The sequence below is a fragment of the Mandrillus leucophaeus genome, unplaced genomic scaffold (assembly GCF_000951045.1).
Source record: "Mandrillus leucophaeus isolate KB7577 unplaced genomic scaffold, Mleu.le_1.0 Scaffold1184, whole genome shotgun sequence".
Taxonomy (NCBI): domain Eukaryota; kingdom Metazoa; phylum Chordata; class Mammalia; order Primates; family Cercopithecidae; genus Mandrillus; species Mandrillus leucophaeus.
Genome location: NW_012100143.1, coordinates 1 through 17,854, shown reverse-complemented (window position 1 = coordinate 17,854; position 17,854 = coordinate 1). Strand labels below are relative to the sequence as shown.

General features: G+C 37.7%; 1 protein-coding gene and 1 pseudogene across 1 annotated transcript in view; one reads left to right on the top strand and one right to left on the bottom strand.

The window, feature by feature from the left end:
• The window catches only part of LOC105528731 (dynein heavy chain 6, axonemal-like), a 49,674-nt gene extending 38,493 nt beyond the window's left edge, over positions 1-11,181 (bottom strand). Inside the window, exons 1-5 of the mRNA XM_011965609.1 lie at positions 11,088-11,181; positions 9,071-9,231; positions 7,164-7,252; positions 6,214-6,360; positions 4,664-4,802 (exon numbers count right to left, since the gene is read on the bottom strand). Coding sequence (XP_011820999.1) covers positions 4,664-4,802; positions 6,214-6,360; positions 7,164-7,252; positions 9,071-9,231; positions 11,088-11,116 — 565 coding nt within the window. The 5' untranslated portion in view covers positions 11,117-11,181. The remainder of the gene's footprint in view (positions 1-4,663; positions 4,803-6,213; positions 6,361-7,163; positions 7,253-9,070; positions 9,232-11,087) is intronic.
• A 1,328-nt stretch (positions 11,182-12,509) lies between these two features.
• LOC105528767 lies at positions 12,510-13,641 on the top strand (annotated as a pseudogene).
• The last annotated feature ends 4,213 nt before the right edge of the window (positions 13,642-17,854 follow it).

The window sequence follows — 17,854 nt, the reverse complement described above, 5'->3', positions numbered from 1 at the left end:
AAAATTCATTAATTTTTGGTAAATTTACAGAGTTGTCTACCCATCATTGCAATCTAACTTTAGAACATTTCCATTTCCCCCCAAAATAAATCTTGTGTCCATTTGCAGTCAGTCCCCATGTCTAATCCCTGTCCCATGAAACCACTGAACTACTTTTCATCTCTATAGACTTGACTCGTCTGGAAATTTCATATACATAGAATTGTACTTGTGGGCTTTTGTGTCTGACTTCTTTCACTTAGCATAATGTTTTTGAGATTTATTTATGTTGTTGTATGTATCAGTACTTTATTCCTTTTATGGTAGAATAATATTCTGTTTATGGATATGCTATATTTTACTTAGCCATTCACCAGTTATTGGACATTTTTGGCCATTATGAACAATGCTGTTGTGCACATTTGTGTACAAGTTTTGTGTTTGTGTGGGTTCTTTTTTTGTTGTTGTTTTTTGAGATGGAGTTTCACTCTTTCACCCAGGCTGGAATGTAGTGGCCCTATCTCGGCTCACTGCAACATCTGCCTTCTGGTTTCAAGTGAGTCTCCTGCTCCAGCCTCCTGAACAGCTGGGATTACAGGTATGCACTACTAAATCCAGCTAATTTTTGTGTTTTTAGTAGAGGTGGGGTTTCTCCATGTTGGCCAGGCTAGTCTTGAACTCCTGACCTTGTGATCCACCCACTGGGGCCTCCCAAAGTGCTGGGATTACAGGCATGAGCCACTGAGCCCGGCCTTGTGTACAAGTTTTCGTGAGGACATATGTTTTAATTTTTCCTAAGTATATATCTAAGAGTAGAATTGCTGAGTCATGTGGCAACTTTGTTTAAACATTTTTTCAAGGCAGCAGAACAATTTTACATTGCCACCAGCAGGTATAAGGGTTCCAGTTTTCTCATATGCTCACCAGCATTTGTTATTGTCTTTTAAAATTATGGTCATCCTAGTAGGTGTGAAGTGGCATTTCATTAGAGATTTAACTTTCATTTTCCTCATGACACATTGAGCATCTTCTCATGTGCTTACTGGGCATTTGTGTATTTTCTTTGGTGAAATGTCAATTCAAATCAAATCTTCAACCATTTTAATATTGAGTTATTTTTCTTATTATTGTAGAGTTGTAAGAGGTCTTTATATACTTTGGATACAAGCCCTTATCAGATATATGATTTGCAAATATTTTCTCTCAGTCTGCATCTTGCCTTTTCACTTTCTTGATGGTATGTGTTGAAGAGTAAAAGTTTTAATATTTTTTTTTTTTTTTTTCTGAGATGGAGTCTTACTCTGTTGCCCAGGCTGGAGTGCAGTGACACAATCTCGGCTCACTGCACCCTCTGCCTCCCGGATTCAAGCGATTCTCCTGCCTCAGCCTCCCAAGTAGCTGGGACTATAGGCGCCCGCCACCATGCCCAGCTAATTTTTTGTATTTTTAGTAGAGACGGAGTTTCACTGTGTTAGCCAGGATGGTCTCGATCTCCTGACCTTGTGATCCACCCGCCTCAGCCTCCCAAAATGCTGGAATTACAGGCTTGAGCCACAGCACCCGGCCTAAGAGTAAAAGTTTTAGATGTTGATGAAGTCCAATTTATTTTTTCTTTTTTGTGTCATATCTCGGAAGTCAGTGACTAATCCCAAGTCACAATTTTCTCCAAAGCTTTCTTCTGAGAGATTTACTTTTTTCTGTTAATTGTAGGTCTGTCACCCATTTTGAATTAATTTTTGTATATGGTATAAGGGTTCAAATTTATCCTTTTGTGGATGGACACCCAATTGCCCCAGCATCATGTGTTGAAAAGACTATCCTTCCCCCATTGAATTGTCTTGGCACCGTTGTTGAAAATCAGTAGTCATAAATATAAAGGTCATTTTTGGATTCTCAATTCTGTTCCACTGATTTATAAGCCCATTCTTTATATAAATGTTATTTCTCAACACGAGGTCCATCAATTCAAGACATTTTTGTAAGCAATGATACCAGCCATTCAGTCCATCCCTAAGGAACTGATAGTCCTGGGAGTTTAACCATGTCAATGCAGTCTTTTTTTATATTAACAGAAGAAAAATGGGTGCCCTTTAACAAAATTTTAATATTAGGAAACACAGAAGTCAGAGGGAGCAAAATCAGGTTTGTAAAGTGAATACCTAATGATTTCCCATAAAAACTCTTGCAAAAGTGCTCCAGTTTGATGACAGGCCTGAATAGCATTGTTGAAGTGAAGATTGACTCTCTGGTGAAGTGTTCTTAGGCATTTTTTCTGCTAAAGCTTTCACTAACTTTTTAAAAATACTCTCATAATAAGCAGATGCTATCATTCTTTGGCCCTCCAGAAAGTCGAGAAGCAAAATGCCTTCAGCATTCCAAAAAACTTTTGCCATGAGCTTTATTCTTGACTAGCCTGCTTTTGCTTTGACTGGACCACTTCCATCCCTTGGTAGTCATTGCTTTGATTGTGCTTTGTTTTCAGGATTGTACTGGTAAAGCCATGTTCCATCTCCTGTTATAATTCTTCAGAGAAATGCTTCAGGATCTTGACTGCACTTGTTTAAATTTCCATTGAAAGCTTTGCTCTTGTCTGCCTCTGATCTGGATGTAAAAGTTTTGACACCTATTGAGTGGAAAGTTTGCTCAACTTTAATTTTCAGTCAAAATTGTGTAAAATGAACCTATTGAGATGTCTATGGTGTTGGCTGTTGTTTCTGCTGTTAATTGTTGGTGCTCTTCAGTGAGGGCATGAACAAGATTAATTTTTTTCTTTGCAAATTGATGTGGATGGCCTACTGCTGTGGGTTTCATCTTCAACACTGTCTTGGCCCTTCTTAAAACTAGTTATCCATTTACAAACTGCTACTGATTTGTTTGGGGCATTGTCCCTATAAACTTTTTGTAAAGTATCAATATTTCACCATTCTTCCATACAAGCTTCACCATAAATTTGGTGTTTGTTCTGCTTCAATTTTAGCAGAATTGATGTTACCCTGGCAAGGGCTCATTGCAAACTGATGTCTTATCCTTCTTAGTGCCTCAAACTAGATCCAGAAACAGAATTTCCAACACAGATTAAAGATCCAAATTTGTAAGAACTGGAACACCTTTCTTAATTTTCCCATAAAATCAGTCTCATTTACAGCAATACTTTGGGATATTTGTTGCTGAGATGTCCTGTTTTCTTCAGAACAACTTTTTGACAGCTCTGAGACTCTTTGGACTAAGACTAGGTGCTGGAGGGAACAGTGGATGGATGCCACATAAAAAGAAATCGACCTGATAAAGGCTCTGCTCCCTTCATGCCAGAAACAAAAAATGTGTTAGAACTATGGTCACCACTGCCAAGTCAAAATCTATGTCTATTCTTATGCCAGTGCCACAATGACTTGTTGTAACTTTGTAGTAAGTTTTGAAATTGGGAAATGTTACTCTTTTGACTTTATTCTTCTTTCCGTGATTGTTCTTGCCATTTGAGGCCCTTCACATTTTCATATGAATTTCATATGAATTTATAATCAGCTTATCAATTCCTGCATCATGCCAGTGGATCTGGGTGTAATAGTCTGCTGTTACATAGGGATTGCATTAAATCTATAGATCAGTCTGGCAAATTACTTTTTACCTCCACAATTACTTCCACAGCAGTAGAGACTGAGGTAACCTGAAACATCAAGGATTCTAGGAGAGGGAGAAGGAAAAGGAAAATGAGAGACAGGAAAATTCAGGGTAAGCAGAGGATATCAGAGAACAATTTTGCCTACATCACCACTTTGCTAAACAATTTTGGCCCCATTGGGATGGCTTGGGGCAGGAGTACAAAGTAGCCTCCCAAATTACACGGCTTTCCCTATTGGTTCACTCTGGGGACTGGTCCTAAACTATTTTTACTGTTATCTTGCTGCCTTCATCTCAAACATGTTTTAAGGTTTCATTTTGCCTTTTAGGCTGTAGATCACCTGATACCCTTCTGCTGTTTTGCATTTCCCTGACTTGCCAATGAAAATCATCCATTTCCTTTCTGTCCCTTTTCAGAGCTCCTCCTTCTGCCACTTCCCAGTGCAAATATCCTCTCCCTTACTACTTGAGCCCACATGGTCCAAATTGGTTCTAATTTTGGCAACAAGATCCCTATGTAGTCACAGTTAATATTTACCAAAAATTTAATTCCTGAAAGATTTTTTCTTTTTCACAGGTATATCTGAATTAACAGGTCTCTACTAGTCAAATAATGTTTAGGTTCTTTTGAATTTAAGATCGTGGATTCTGGAGGTTACACTGTCTGGGTTCAAATCTCGGCCCCAGCACTTTGTAAATGGTGTGCCTCAGTTTTCTTATGTGTAGAATGGTAATAATAATAGTGCTCACATTGTAAGGTTGTTATGAAGATTAAATCTGCTAATTCTTGGGAAGTGCTTAAAAGGGTGCTTGGCATGTAGCAAGCACTGTTTTTCCTATTATTATTATTTGAGAAAGCAGCTGTCCCATTTTCTATGTGTGAATATTCTCATGATGTCTTGATGTGTTCTTCTCACAATCTTGTCTTCACATAAGGAACATCAAAAATCATCATCACTACTATTAAACACTGGGGGAGGACACCATCTTTGTAAGGGCCAGGTGGGAGTAAACCAAAAATTTTGTGGTACATAGATGGAAGCCCTGGCCACAAGGACGTACTCACCAGTAATATAAATCAGTGCATCCCAGGGAATCTTTCCTTCTTTACAATAGAGGTTGAGGTTCAGTAAAGCACATTCCCTGTCACTGTCATTAAATTCATAGCAGATATTCCAACCAAGAGGACCAAACTTCTTTCTCTCCTAGAATGAAAAATGAAAATGGTCTGAAACAAAATTTGATAAAATAAATTCTGTGTAATATATTGAAAACTAAAAAGAAGTTTCCATTGAAATTGGGCATCCCCACACTGCAAAATCAGTAAAATCATGTGGCTCAACTTCAGCTAGGCTTTCACCAAACAGAGGAAGCACCTCTTCCTTCAATACTGGCTCCTCCCCATATATCCAAAAGAAAATTTGCTATTACTAGAAATTTGATGGACCTGTCAAAAGAATATTTTTCCTTCAGGGTAAAATAAAGCATTTTTTCATCACAGTAGGAAAAAAAAATTTCACCTGTAGTCTTTTGGCATAAAAATATTGACCCTGTAATCATCCATCTGGTGGAAAGAACTACTCCCTGCTGTTTTAAGGAGTCTGTCCATGATTTTTCAGTTATGCCACACATAGAACCATATTTTTGTTTCATGGCATACCACCGTGAAATCCTCCCCCAATCTCCTTTGTTATTTCCCTATCCTACCTTAATTTCTTAAATTTGAAACTGATAATTATGCCAGAGGTTTGGTTCCAAGTTCCCTGCTCTTGATCTCAAAATTTTCCTAAAGCTTAAACTACCTCCGCATCTCAGGTGCTTTTGTTAGCGGAACAAAGGCCTCACACCCAGAACCCCTCCCCTGATCCCAACCCGTCAGACCTCCTCTAATACCTTTTAACCTATTTATCTTATATCTGGCATATTTTCTTTTCTTTTTTTTTTTGAGACAGAGTCTTTTTCTGTCACCCAGGCGGGAGTGCAGTGGCACGATCATTGCTCATTCACCCTTGACCTACCAGGCTCAAGCAATCTTCTCACCTCAGCACCCAAGTAGCTGGGACTACAGGTATGCGCCACCATGCCTGGCTATTTAAAAATTTTTTTTTCGTAGAGATGGGCTTTCGCTGTGTTGCCCAGACTGGTCTTGAACTCCCAGGCTCAAGTGATCTGCGCACGTTGGCCTCCCAAAATGTTGGGATTATAAGGATGAGCCACTGTGCCCAGTCTGATTATTTATTTATTTATTTATTTATTTATTTATTTATTTATTTTCTGTAGACCACACACATTTGAAAACCGGAAAACTAATATAATAAATATGCCACCTATGAGGAAATCTATTTTGTACTTGTTGAACTGAATTGAACCTACTCCATTCATCCAACTGATGATATTTTGTAGGCAGATCAGACGAGAGGTGAGAGCTGAATCTGTGAAACACGGAGGCAAGGGGAGTATAGAGATTGAGAGTTGAATGAAAACAACTTGGGTTCAGACACAGAATGGAGTCTTCAGCATTTCACAATGACATTTACAAGCTTTCACTTAATTATTGCTATTTATTTCACAATACACTTCCTTGTTGCTATTAAAAAGCAGAGTTGATAAGTGTACCTGAATAATCGCATGGAAGAAACAAATGCCAAATATTATTTGCCTCCATTTTTTTCCAAGTATATTTTCTTCAAAAAACGAAGGTGTCATTTCAGTAAATGCTCGTCTGATATTTGCACGTAAGCCTTTTGGAGGCTCATTGGTCACCTGGATTTAGATGAAATATACATGGCAGAGAGAGTGATTTTATAGATTTGCGTTATTTCTTAATAACACACATAGACAGAAAGCCATTGAGATGATGTAGATAGCTGATGTTCATGGGGAGGTAGGGACCATTCCTGGCATGTTCGAGCCTGCTTTGTATCTTGCTCAGGCACAGTCCAGGGAGAACATGGAATGGCAGGGTTCTCAGACCTACAGTGGTTGAACCACATGTTCAACAAGAACCTCAGACACTTCCACTTAGTGTCCATTTTTTCTAAATACAGGCCAGAAAGCATGCTCAAGCTTTCCTCATTGAATTTTGCATCACCCTGACGTACGGCATTGTCCCATAGTTTGTCCTCTGATGTCCCATGACATGGGACAGGGAGGGAAGAAGCACCTCTTGTTCCTCATATGTAGAGGCTTGCCATAGATCATAAACTTCCAGCATTAAAATCCAACAGCCATACTAGTATGGCTTGTAGGCTTTCCTGTTTCTCAAATGCTGAAACATTCCCTTAACTCTGGAAGGGGTTCTCTTCTCATCACTCTGTACCCTTAACATTTTCTTGTGAGGGTGAGAGCTGGAAGAGCTGAATACCAATAGGACTAGAATATGCAAGGACAGGGTTGGGCAATCATTTCCCTGCTTGTTAAAGATGAAAAGATACTGACTTCACCTCCCCATCCTGGCCACGCAGACCCCCACATGCTTCTGTGCGGGCTCTGATATCCTTGGAGGCACTAGATGAATATTCTGAAACCAACCATTTCACATTGTTCCAACCATATGCATACATTACCTTGACAGAATTTTGAAGAACTGTAACAGGAAATGTATTACTAGGCATGGAGCTTAAAAAAAGTCGAAAAGTGTCCTTGATAGCACTATCTGTTTAAAACAAAGACAAAACAACAAAAAAGGAAAATGTTTAGTTGGTAGTAGCATTTTTCTATAAGAAACAATCATTCTATAGAAGGAAAAAATGCTATAGGCTTTGTTTAAAGACCTAGTTAATCTATTACAAGTATATTGTAAACTGTTTTAAAATGGGAGTAAGATGCATTGTTTTAGAAACTTCATGTTAGGAGGGTTTGGCAGTCAAGAAGCAGGCACATTTGGGTAAATACATTAGGAACATGTTAATTTTTAATAGTTGCTGAACTATTAAGGGTCTTATCTTTGAAATGGGAAACATTTTCAGTTGAAAAAGAGGGCAGTTATTGCCCACATATTTATTCTCATGAGGATTTTTTGACCATTCAATTTAACACAAGTGGCATGAAAATGACCACCATCAGAACTTAAATGGTTAGGTTATAAATGATTATAGCAAGGGCTAGAATAGGACTTTTCTATCCACTTAAGTTTAGTAAGCACTTAAAATACACAAACAACTTCAGCTGGCTTCATTAGCCCATCCAGTGTCCTTGAAGAACTGGAAATGCTCTTGTCCTAGTTATAGTGAAGCTGAACGGCATCTCCATATTCTGGAGGCTCATGTAGTACTGCCACAGCAAATTGCTTTTTTGATGCCTCTCTAACATTTCTTTCTTAATTATATTCCTAATCACTGGGGACCTCTGACCAGTACTGAAGACCTCCTTGTCATTTCTCTTCAATTATTGAAATAGAAGTAAGCCACAGGCCCAGCAGGAAGCAGGCCATCTCTTATTTGACTGCAAAGGAATGGAAATAGTGGAGATTATGAATGGTGGATAAAAATGAGTCCTTACCTTTGTCAGAAGCAACCTGCAGAAGGCTTGGGGGTGAGGGCAGGGGGCCAGGAAGTGAAGGGCCTTTAGGGGAAGGCTGCTAAACCCTGAGCTGGCTCAGTGAACAGTGCAGACTGGGGACTCTGGAAAGGAGCAGCTCTTCACCTTAATAAGTAGCACTAAATAAAGTGATTTGCAAGATCATCGGCATAGCTCTTACCTTTCCAGAAAGCTTTCTGTAGTGAGGGCACAAAGAAAGGCCTCAGAGAAAGGGCTCTCTCTGGATATGCTTGCCTGGAAGTTCTACCCCAGGCCTTCACAGCAGAGTGGTAGAATGGGATCCACACAATTTGCTACCAATAAAATAGTTCCTGAGGTTTTGGTTATTTTTATACTAACACTTTAAAATGAGTAGATTCTAATTCCACTTCCTCTCTTTGCAGCCCATTACACTTTCTTGAGTAGGCAAGAAAGTAGTGAGATAATAGCTAGTGCCAGCAACTATGAGTAATGCTGGGCATGCCCATGGAGTGGGTGTGGCTCTGAGGCACATGTAAAGGTTAGTTGTCATGTGGGTTACAGAGGATAAAAGGTGGTAAAAAACTACTCCAAGGGAATTGGTGGTAATTTGAACTCTGTTCCTTGACATTTCTTGTTATATAGGGAAAGATTTAATTTCTTTTGTTTGTCCTAAGTATATTTTTCTTTTTAATATGCCTATAAGTAATATATTTCAAATTCAAATGACCTCTCATAGAAGGCAATAAGAAACAGAAATGATCCAGTGGATCCTAGCCTCAACTTGTAGTTCTGAAGGCCTTTTATCAAACCCTGGTTGTGTAAATTAGCGAAATCTGTCTAGGTCTCAAATTTCTCCTCTTTAATATAGGGAAACATAGTGCCTACAATAATGAATTACTATAAGGAATGAATTCAACAAGAAAAGGTTACATCAAAATGTTATTATTATGCAGGGGCTATGTGCTCAACATACCTGGATCTGTGAAGGTTTTAATGAGCTCTTCCATTGCCAACATCCAAGAAACAGCAAGATGGCAGTTTTGCAAAAATACCCAGTTTCCTGATTTCATTGCATCTTTGATCATTTTTTCAGCAATAGGTCCCTGTCCTTGCCCCAGTGAAATTGACTGCACCCTGAATTAAACAGCAACAACAAAATATCATCTTATGCTATTTTAAAGCAAAATCAATATCAAGAAATGTAAATACAGTAGACTCTTGCTTAGGATATATATATATACATTTTGAATCCTCATTCCAATAGCAGTACAAATATGTTTTCCTTATTTCTTGTTTTTAAAAATATTTTTACCATGACCCACATAGAAAAGTGCAAAAACCAAATATACAGCTCTACAAATGATCACAAATCAATACCTGTGGTTGAGAAGAGAACTGTGCTGATATACCAGAGACATTTCTCTTATGCCTTTCTCCGCCTCAATGATTTCCCCTTCCTTCTTCCCACAGGTAATCATTATCCTAACTTCTAACAACACTATAGATCAGTTTTTAAACACTTAAAAAATTAGAGTCTAACATATATACAGAAAAATACATATTATTAGTGTATGGCTCAATGAATTCTCACAAAGCAAATGTGCACATGTACCACCACCCAGGTCAAAAAACAGTACCTCTCCTTATCCCAAAAGGCAAAAACAATTTTGAATTCTAATGCCATCGATTAATCACACAGCATCTGTGAAAGCCAATGTGGGAAACTAGCTACAACTAAGAAACCTGTGCAAAGCGTTGGCCCTCTGAAAGCACCCAGAAGCAAAGCCAATGAACTATACACAACATACACCACAGTCAAACCCTCAAAGGAAAACAGGAATACAAAAATAAAAAGCCTCAATGAAATGACAGAAACTTGAAAATGATAAATACTAGCCCTCTTGGGTAATTAGGAATCAGCACAAGAACTCTGGCAATTCAAAAAATCAGTTTCCTTAGCTCTAAATGATTGCAATGGATCCTACCAGATTGAAACATCTGAAATGACAGATACAGAATTCAGAATCTGGATGGCAAGGAAGCTCAATGAGATCCAAGAGAAAGTTGAAATCCAGTCCAAAGAAGCCAGTAAAATGATCCAAGAGTTGCAAGATGACACAGCTATATGAAGAAAAAACAAAACTGAACTCCTGGAATTGAAAAATGACTACAGGAATTTCAAAATACAATTGGAAGCATTAACAACATACTAGGCCAAGTCAAAAAAAGAATTTCAGAGCTCAAAGACTGGTACCTCAAAACAACCCTGTTAGGCAAAAATAAAGAAGAAAGAATTTAAAAAATGGACAAAGCCTATGAGAAATATGAGATTATGCAAATAGATAAAACCTATGCCATACTGGCATTCCTGAGAGAGAAGAAAAGGTAAACAACTTGGGTAACATATTTGAGAATATAGTCCTTGAAAGTTTCCCCAATATTGCTGGAGAGGTTGACATGCAATTTCAGGAAATTCAGAGAAACCCTAGGAGATGCTATATAAGAAGACCATCCCCAAGACACATAGTTATCAAACTTTCCATGATCAATGTGAAAAAAAAATTCTTAAAGGCAGCTAGAGGAAAAGGTCAGATCACTTACAAAGGTCATCCCATAAGGCTAACAGCAGACTTCTCAGCAAAAACATTACAAGTCAGAAGAGATAACATAACTATATTCAGCATTCTTAAAGAAAAGAAATTGCAACCAACAATTTCATATCCTGTCAGACTGAGCTTCATAAGCAAAGGAGAAATAAAAACTTTTCCAGATAGGCAATTGCTAAGGCAATTCTTTACCACTAGACCAGCATTACAAAAGATTCACAAAAGAGCTCTAAACACGGAAATGAAGGAGTGATACCTGCTACCACAAAGACACACTTAAGTCCAGAGCCCACAGACTCTATAAAGCAACTACACAATCAAGACTACAAAGCAACCAGCTAAAAATATCACAACAGGATCAAAACCTTACATATCAATATTAACCTTGGATATAAGTGGTCTAAACACCCCATTTAAGAGGCACAGAGTAGCAAGTTGGATAAAAAAATAAGACCCAACCATCTTCTATCTTCAAGAGATCCATTTCTCATGTAACAAAACCAACAGGCTCAAAATAAAGGGGTGGAGAAAGATCTATCATGCAAAAGGAAAACAAGAGAAGAGGAGGTGACTATTCTTATATTGCAGAAATAAGACTAAATTGACAACAGTGAAAAAGGACAAAGAAGGGCATTACATAATGGTAATGGGTTGAACTCAACAAAAAGACTTAACTATCCTAAATATAGATGCACCCAACATTGGAATACACAGATTCATAAAACAACTACTTCAAGACCTACAAAAATACTTGGAAAGCTACATTATAATAGTGGGGGTACTTCAGCATCCCACTGACAGTGTTAGACAGATCATTGAGGCAGAAAACTAACAAAAAAATTCTAGACATAAATTAGACACTTAATCTATTGGATCTAAGAGCTATCTACAGAATACTCCACCCATCAACCACAGAATATACATTTTTCTCATCTGTATATGGAACGTAGTCTAAGATCAACCACATGCTTAACCATAATAGATTTGATAGATTCAAAAAGATCAAAATCATACCAAGCATACTCTCAGACAACAGTGGAATTAAAATAGAAATCAATACCAAGATCTCTGAAAACGACACAATTACATGGAAACTAAACAACTTTCTTCTGAGTGACTTTTGGGTAAACAACATATTAAGACAGAAATAAAACACTTCTTTGAAACAAATGAAAAGAGAGACACAACATACTGAAATATCTGGGATGCAGTAAAAGCAGCGTTAAAAGTTTACAGTATGTCTGGATGCAGTGCCTGTAATCCCAGCACTTTCGGAGGCTGAGGAGGAGGGCACTTGAACTCAGTTTGAGATGATCCTGGGCAACCTGGCAAAACCCTGTCTCTACAAAAAAATACAGAAATTAGCCAGGCATGGTGATGTGTGCCTGTAGTCCCAGCTCCTTGGGAGGTAGAGGAGGGAGGATCACCTGACTCTGGGGAGGTTGAGGCTGCAATGAGCCATGATCACTCCATCACAGTACAGCCTGGGCAACAGACTGAGATCCTGTCTCAAAAAAAAAAAAAAAAAGTTTATAGTGCTAAATTCCTACATTAAGAATTAGATTCATGATCTAATATTGCAATTAGAGGAACTAGAACAAGAACAAACAAATCCTGAAGTTAGCAGAAGAAAAGGAATAACTAAAATCAGAGCAGAACTAAATGAAATTGGGACCCCAAAATCCATGCAAAGAATTAACAAAGCCAGGTGCTGGAGCCACTGCCGCCGAGTCCGGATCTCATTATCATGCGCCCCTGACACCTGCTGGATGTGCATTCCCGATTCCTTTTGGTTCCAAGTTCAATATGACAACTCTCAAGGATCAGCTGATTCATAATCTTCTAGAGGAAGAAGAGACCCCCCGAGAATAAGATTATAGTTGCTGAGATTGGTGCTGTTGGCATGGCCTGTGCCATGCCAACAAGTCCACAAAGGACTCAGTAGATGAACTTGCTTTGTTGATGTCATGGAAGATAAATTGAAGGGAGAGATGATGGATCTCCAACATGGCAGCCTTTTCCTTAGAACACCAAAGATTGTCTCTGGCAAAGACTAATGTAACTGCAAACTCCAAGCTGGTCATTTTCACTGCTTGGGCACATCAGCAAGAGGGAGAAAGCTGTCTTAATTTGGTCCAGCATAACATGAACATCTTTAAATTCATCATTCCTAATGTTGTAAAATACAGGCTGAACTGCAATTTACTTATTGTTTCAAATCCAGTGGATATCTTGACCCATGTGGCTTGGAAGATAAGTGGCTTTCCCCAAAACCGTGTTATTGAAAGTGGTTGCAATCTGGATTCAGCCCAATTCCGTTACCTGATGGGGAAAAGGCTGGGAGTTCACTCATTAAGCTGTCAAGGGTAGGTCCTTGGGGAACATGGAGATTCCAGTGTGCCTGTATGGAGTGGAGTGAATGTTGCTGGTGCCTCCTTGAAGACTCTACACCCAGATTTGGGGACTGATACAGATAAGTAACAGTGGAAAGAGGCTCACAAGTAGGTGGCTGAGAGTGCTTATGAGGTGATCAAACTCAAAGGCTGGGGCATTGGACCCTCTGTGGCAGATTTGGCAGAGAGTATAATGAAGAATCTTAGGTGGGTGCACCTAATTTCCACCACGATTAAGGGTCTCTATGGAATAAAGGATAATGTCTTCCTTAGTGTTCCTTGCATTTTGGGACAGAATGGAATCTCCGACCTTGTGTGAAGGTGACTCTGACTCCTGAGGAAGAGGCCTGTTTGAAGAAGAGTGCAGTTACACTTTGGGGACTCTAAAAAGACTTGCAATTTTAAAGTCTTCCGATGTCATATCATTTCACTGTCTAGGCTACAGTAGGATTTTAGTTGGAGGTTGTGCATGTTGTCCTTTTTATCTGTTCTGTGATCAAAGCAGCAATATTTTAAAATGCACTGGGAAAAACATCAATTCCTGAAGTTGGACATAGGAATGGTTTGTAAAATCCTATAGCTATATCCTGATGCTAGATGATATTAATCTTGTGTAGTCCTAAACTGGTCAGTGTGAAATACTTTTACCAACTCTGAGGCAGCTCTACCAATGCTGCACATGCTGCAGTTGCCCCTTGAGCCAGATGGATGTTTACTGTGTGTATATAACTTTCTGGCTCCTTCACGGGACATTCCTAGTTCAACATTCTTTCCCAATCAGTCACATCCTGGGATCCAGTGCATAAATCCAATATCGCATGTCTTGTACATCATTGTTCCAAAGGATCTTATTTTGTGATCTCTATATATATCAGTAGTGTACATTACCATATAATGTGAAAAGATCTACATATAAACAATGCAACCAACTATCCAAGTGTCATACCAATTAAAATTCCCAATAAACCTTGACCACTGAAAAAAGAGAATGAATAAAACCAACAGTTTGTTTTTTGAAAGGATAAACAAGATTGATAGACGCTAACTAGATTAACAAAGAAAAAAAGAGAGAAGATCCAAATAAACACAATGAGAAATGACAAAGGTGATATCACAAATAATCCTACAGAAATACAAAAGATCCTCAGAGACTATTATTAATAACTTTCTGCACAGAAACATGAAAAGTCTAGAGGAAATGGATCAATTTCTGGAGACACACCACCTCCCAAGATTGAACCAGGAAAAAACAGAAATCCTAAGCAGACAAATAATGAGTAATGAAATTGAATTGGGAGTAAAAATCCTACCAAGAAAAGCCCTGGACCAGAAAGATTCACAGTGGAATTCTAACAGATATACAAAGAATAGCTGGTATCAACCTACTAAAACTATTCCAAAAATTCAAAAAGCAAGGACTCCTCTCTCACTCATTCTGTGAAGTCAGCATCATCCTGATACCAATATCTGGCACAGACACAACAAAAATGAAAACATCAGGCCAATATCCCTGATGAACATAGATGCAAAAATTCTCAACAAAATACTAGGAAAGTGAATCCAGCAGCATATTAAAAAGCTAATTCACCATGACCAAGTAGGCTTCATTCCTGGGATGCAATGTTGGTTCAACAGACACAAATCAGTAAATGTGACTCACCACAAAAACTGAATTAAAATAAAAAAAGCGTATGATCATCTCAACAGACACAGAAAAGGCTTTTGATAAAATCCAACATTTCTTCATGACAAAAATTATTAACAAAGAAACTAGGCATTGAAGGGACATACTTCAAAATATTAAGAATCATCTATGACAAGTCCATAGTCAATATCATACTGAATAGGCAAAAGCTAGAATCATTCCCCTTGAGAACTGGAACAAGACAAAGATTCCCACTCTCACCACTCCTTTTCAAGATAGTACTGGAAATCATAGCCAAAACAATCAGGCAAGAGAAAGAAATAAAATACATCCAAATAGGAAAAGAAGAACTCAAACTATCTTTCTTCTCTAATCATTTGATTTTGTAACTGGAAGACTGATAAATGTCTTCAGTAAGTTTCAGGATACAAAATCAATGCACAAAAATCAATAGCATTTCTATACAACAATAACATTTAAACTGAGAGCCAAATCAAGAAAGGAATGCCATTTACAATAGCCACAAAAAGAATAATACATCTAGCCAAGGAGGTGAAAGATCTCTACAAGGAGAACTGCAAAATACTACCAGAGGAAATCATAAATGACACAAACAAATGGAAAAACATTCCATGCTAATTCACTTGAAGAATCAATACTGTTAAAATGACTATACTGCCCAAAGCAATATACAGATTCAACACTATTCCTATCAAACTACCCATTTCACTGCAAAACTATTCTAAAATTCATATATAACCAAAAAAGAATCTGAATGGCCAAAGCAATCCTGCATAAAAAGAACAAAGCTGAGGCATTATATTACCCAACTCCAAACTGTACTATAAGGCTACAGTAACCAAAACAGCATGGTACTGGTACAAAAATAGACACATAGACCAATAGAACAGAATAGAGACCCCAGAAATAAAGCCGCACACCTACAGTCATCTCATCTTTGACAACACTGACACTAATAAGCAATGAGGAAAAGGTTTTCTGTTTAATAAATGATGTTAGGATAGCTGCCTAACTACATGCAGAAGAATAAAACTGAACTCTTATGTTTCACTATACACCAAAATTAACTCCAGATGGATTAAAGATTTAAACGTAAGACCTCAAACTATAAAAATCTTAGAAGATAACCTAGGAACCACCATTTTAGACATCAGCCTTGGAAAAGAATTTATGACTAAGTACTCCAAAGCAATTGCAAAAAATCAAAAATTGATATATGGGACCAAATTAAGTGGAAGACTTTTTGTGCAGAAAAAGAAACTATCAACAGGGTAAATACAACCTGCAGACTGGGAGAAAATATGTATCTGAAAAAGTCTAATATTCAGAATCCATAAGAAAGTTAATTCAACAGCAAAAAGCTCCATTAAAAAGTGGACAAAAGATATGAATAACACTTCTCAAAAAAAGACATACAGGCATCCAAAAGCATATAAAAATGCTCAACGTCACTAATCATCAGAGAAATGCAAATAAAAACCACAATGAGATACCATCTCACACCAGTCAGAATGGCTATTATTAAAAAGTCAAAAATTAACAGATGCTGGTGAGGCTGCATAGAAAATGGAACATTTACACACTGTCGGTGTATAAACTGTGCATTCATTCACAGTGTAAACTAATTCAGCCACTTTAAAAAGCAATTTGGAGATTTATGAAAGAACTTAAAACAGAATTACCATTCAACCCACCATTCTCATTAATGGGTATATATCCAAAAGAAAATCAATTATTCTACTAAGAATACACATGCACTTGCAGTATTCACAATAGCAAAGATATTCAATCAACCTAGATTCTCTCATAATGGTGGATTGGATAAAGAAAATGTGGTACTATAAACCATGGAATATGATGCAACCACATAAAGGAATAAAATCTGGTCCTTTGCAGCAACATGGATGCAGCTGGAGGTCATTACTACAACACAGAATCAGAAAACCAAACACTGCATATTCTCATTTATAAGGGGAAACTAAACATTGGGTATACAAGGACATAAAGACTGGAAAAATGGACACTGGAGACTACTAGATAGGGGAGGAAGAGAGGGTTGAAAAACTAACTCTTGGGTATTATGCTCACTACTTTGGTGATAGGATCATTTGTATCCAAACTTCAGTAACATGCAATACGCACATGTTAAGAAACCTGAATCTAAAGTAGAAGTTGAAGTTTTAAAAAATGAACATTTTCTAATTTCCCTTTTGATTTCTTAAAAGTGTATCATTTAATTTCCATATATTTTTGAATTGTCCATATTTCCTTCGGTTATTTGTTTCTAATTTTATTCCATTAGTGTTTGAAAAGATGTTTTTTATGGCTCAATCTTCTTAAGTTTATTGAGACTTGCTTTGTGGCCTGACATATGAACTATCCAGGAGAATGTACTATGTGTACTTGAGAAGAAGGTTTATTCTGATATTGTTGGGTACAGTGTTCTATATATGTCTGTCAAATCTGTTAATATTAGTTTTAATGTTGTTGAAGTCTTCTATTACCTTATCTTTTTTTCATGATTGTTCTATCCATTATTAAAGATGGGACATTGAAATTTCTAACTGTTTTCATTGAACTATTTCTGCCTTCAATTCTGTCAGTTTTTACTTTATATATTTTGGGACTTGGTTGACAATTGTTATGTCTTTTTGATGATTGTCTTATCATTAAATTATATACTTGTCTTTTGTAACAACTTTTGTCTTGAAGTCTATTTTTCTTCCTGATATCATAGCCACTTCAGCTCTTTTAGTTACTGGTTGGATCTAATGTGAATCTCTTGTAGGCAGCATGTGATTGGATTGTGTGTGTGTGTGTGTGTGTGTGTGTGTGTGTGTTCTAGGGTACATGTGCATAACGTGCAGGTTTATTACATATGTATACTTGTGCCATGTTGGTGTGTTGCACCCATCAACTCGTCAGCACCCATCAACTGGTCATTTACATCAGGTATAACTCCCAATGCAATCCCTCCCCCGTCCCCACTCCCCATGATAGGCCCTGGTGTGTGATGTTCCCCTTCCCAAGTCCAAGTGATCTCACTGTTCAGTTCCCACCTATGAGTGAGAACATGCGGTGTTTGGTTTTCT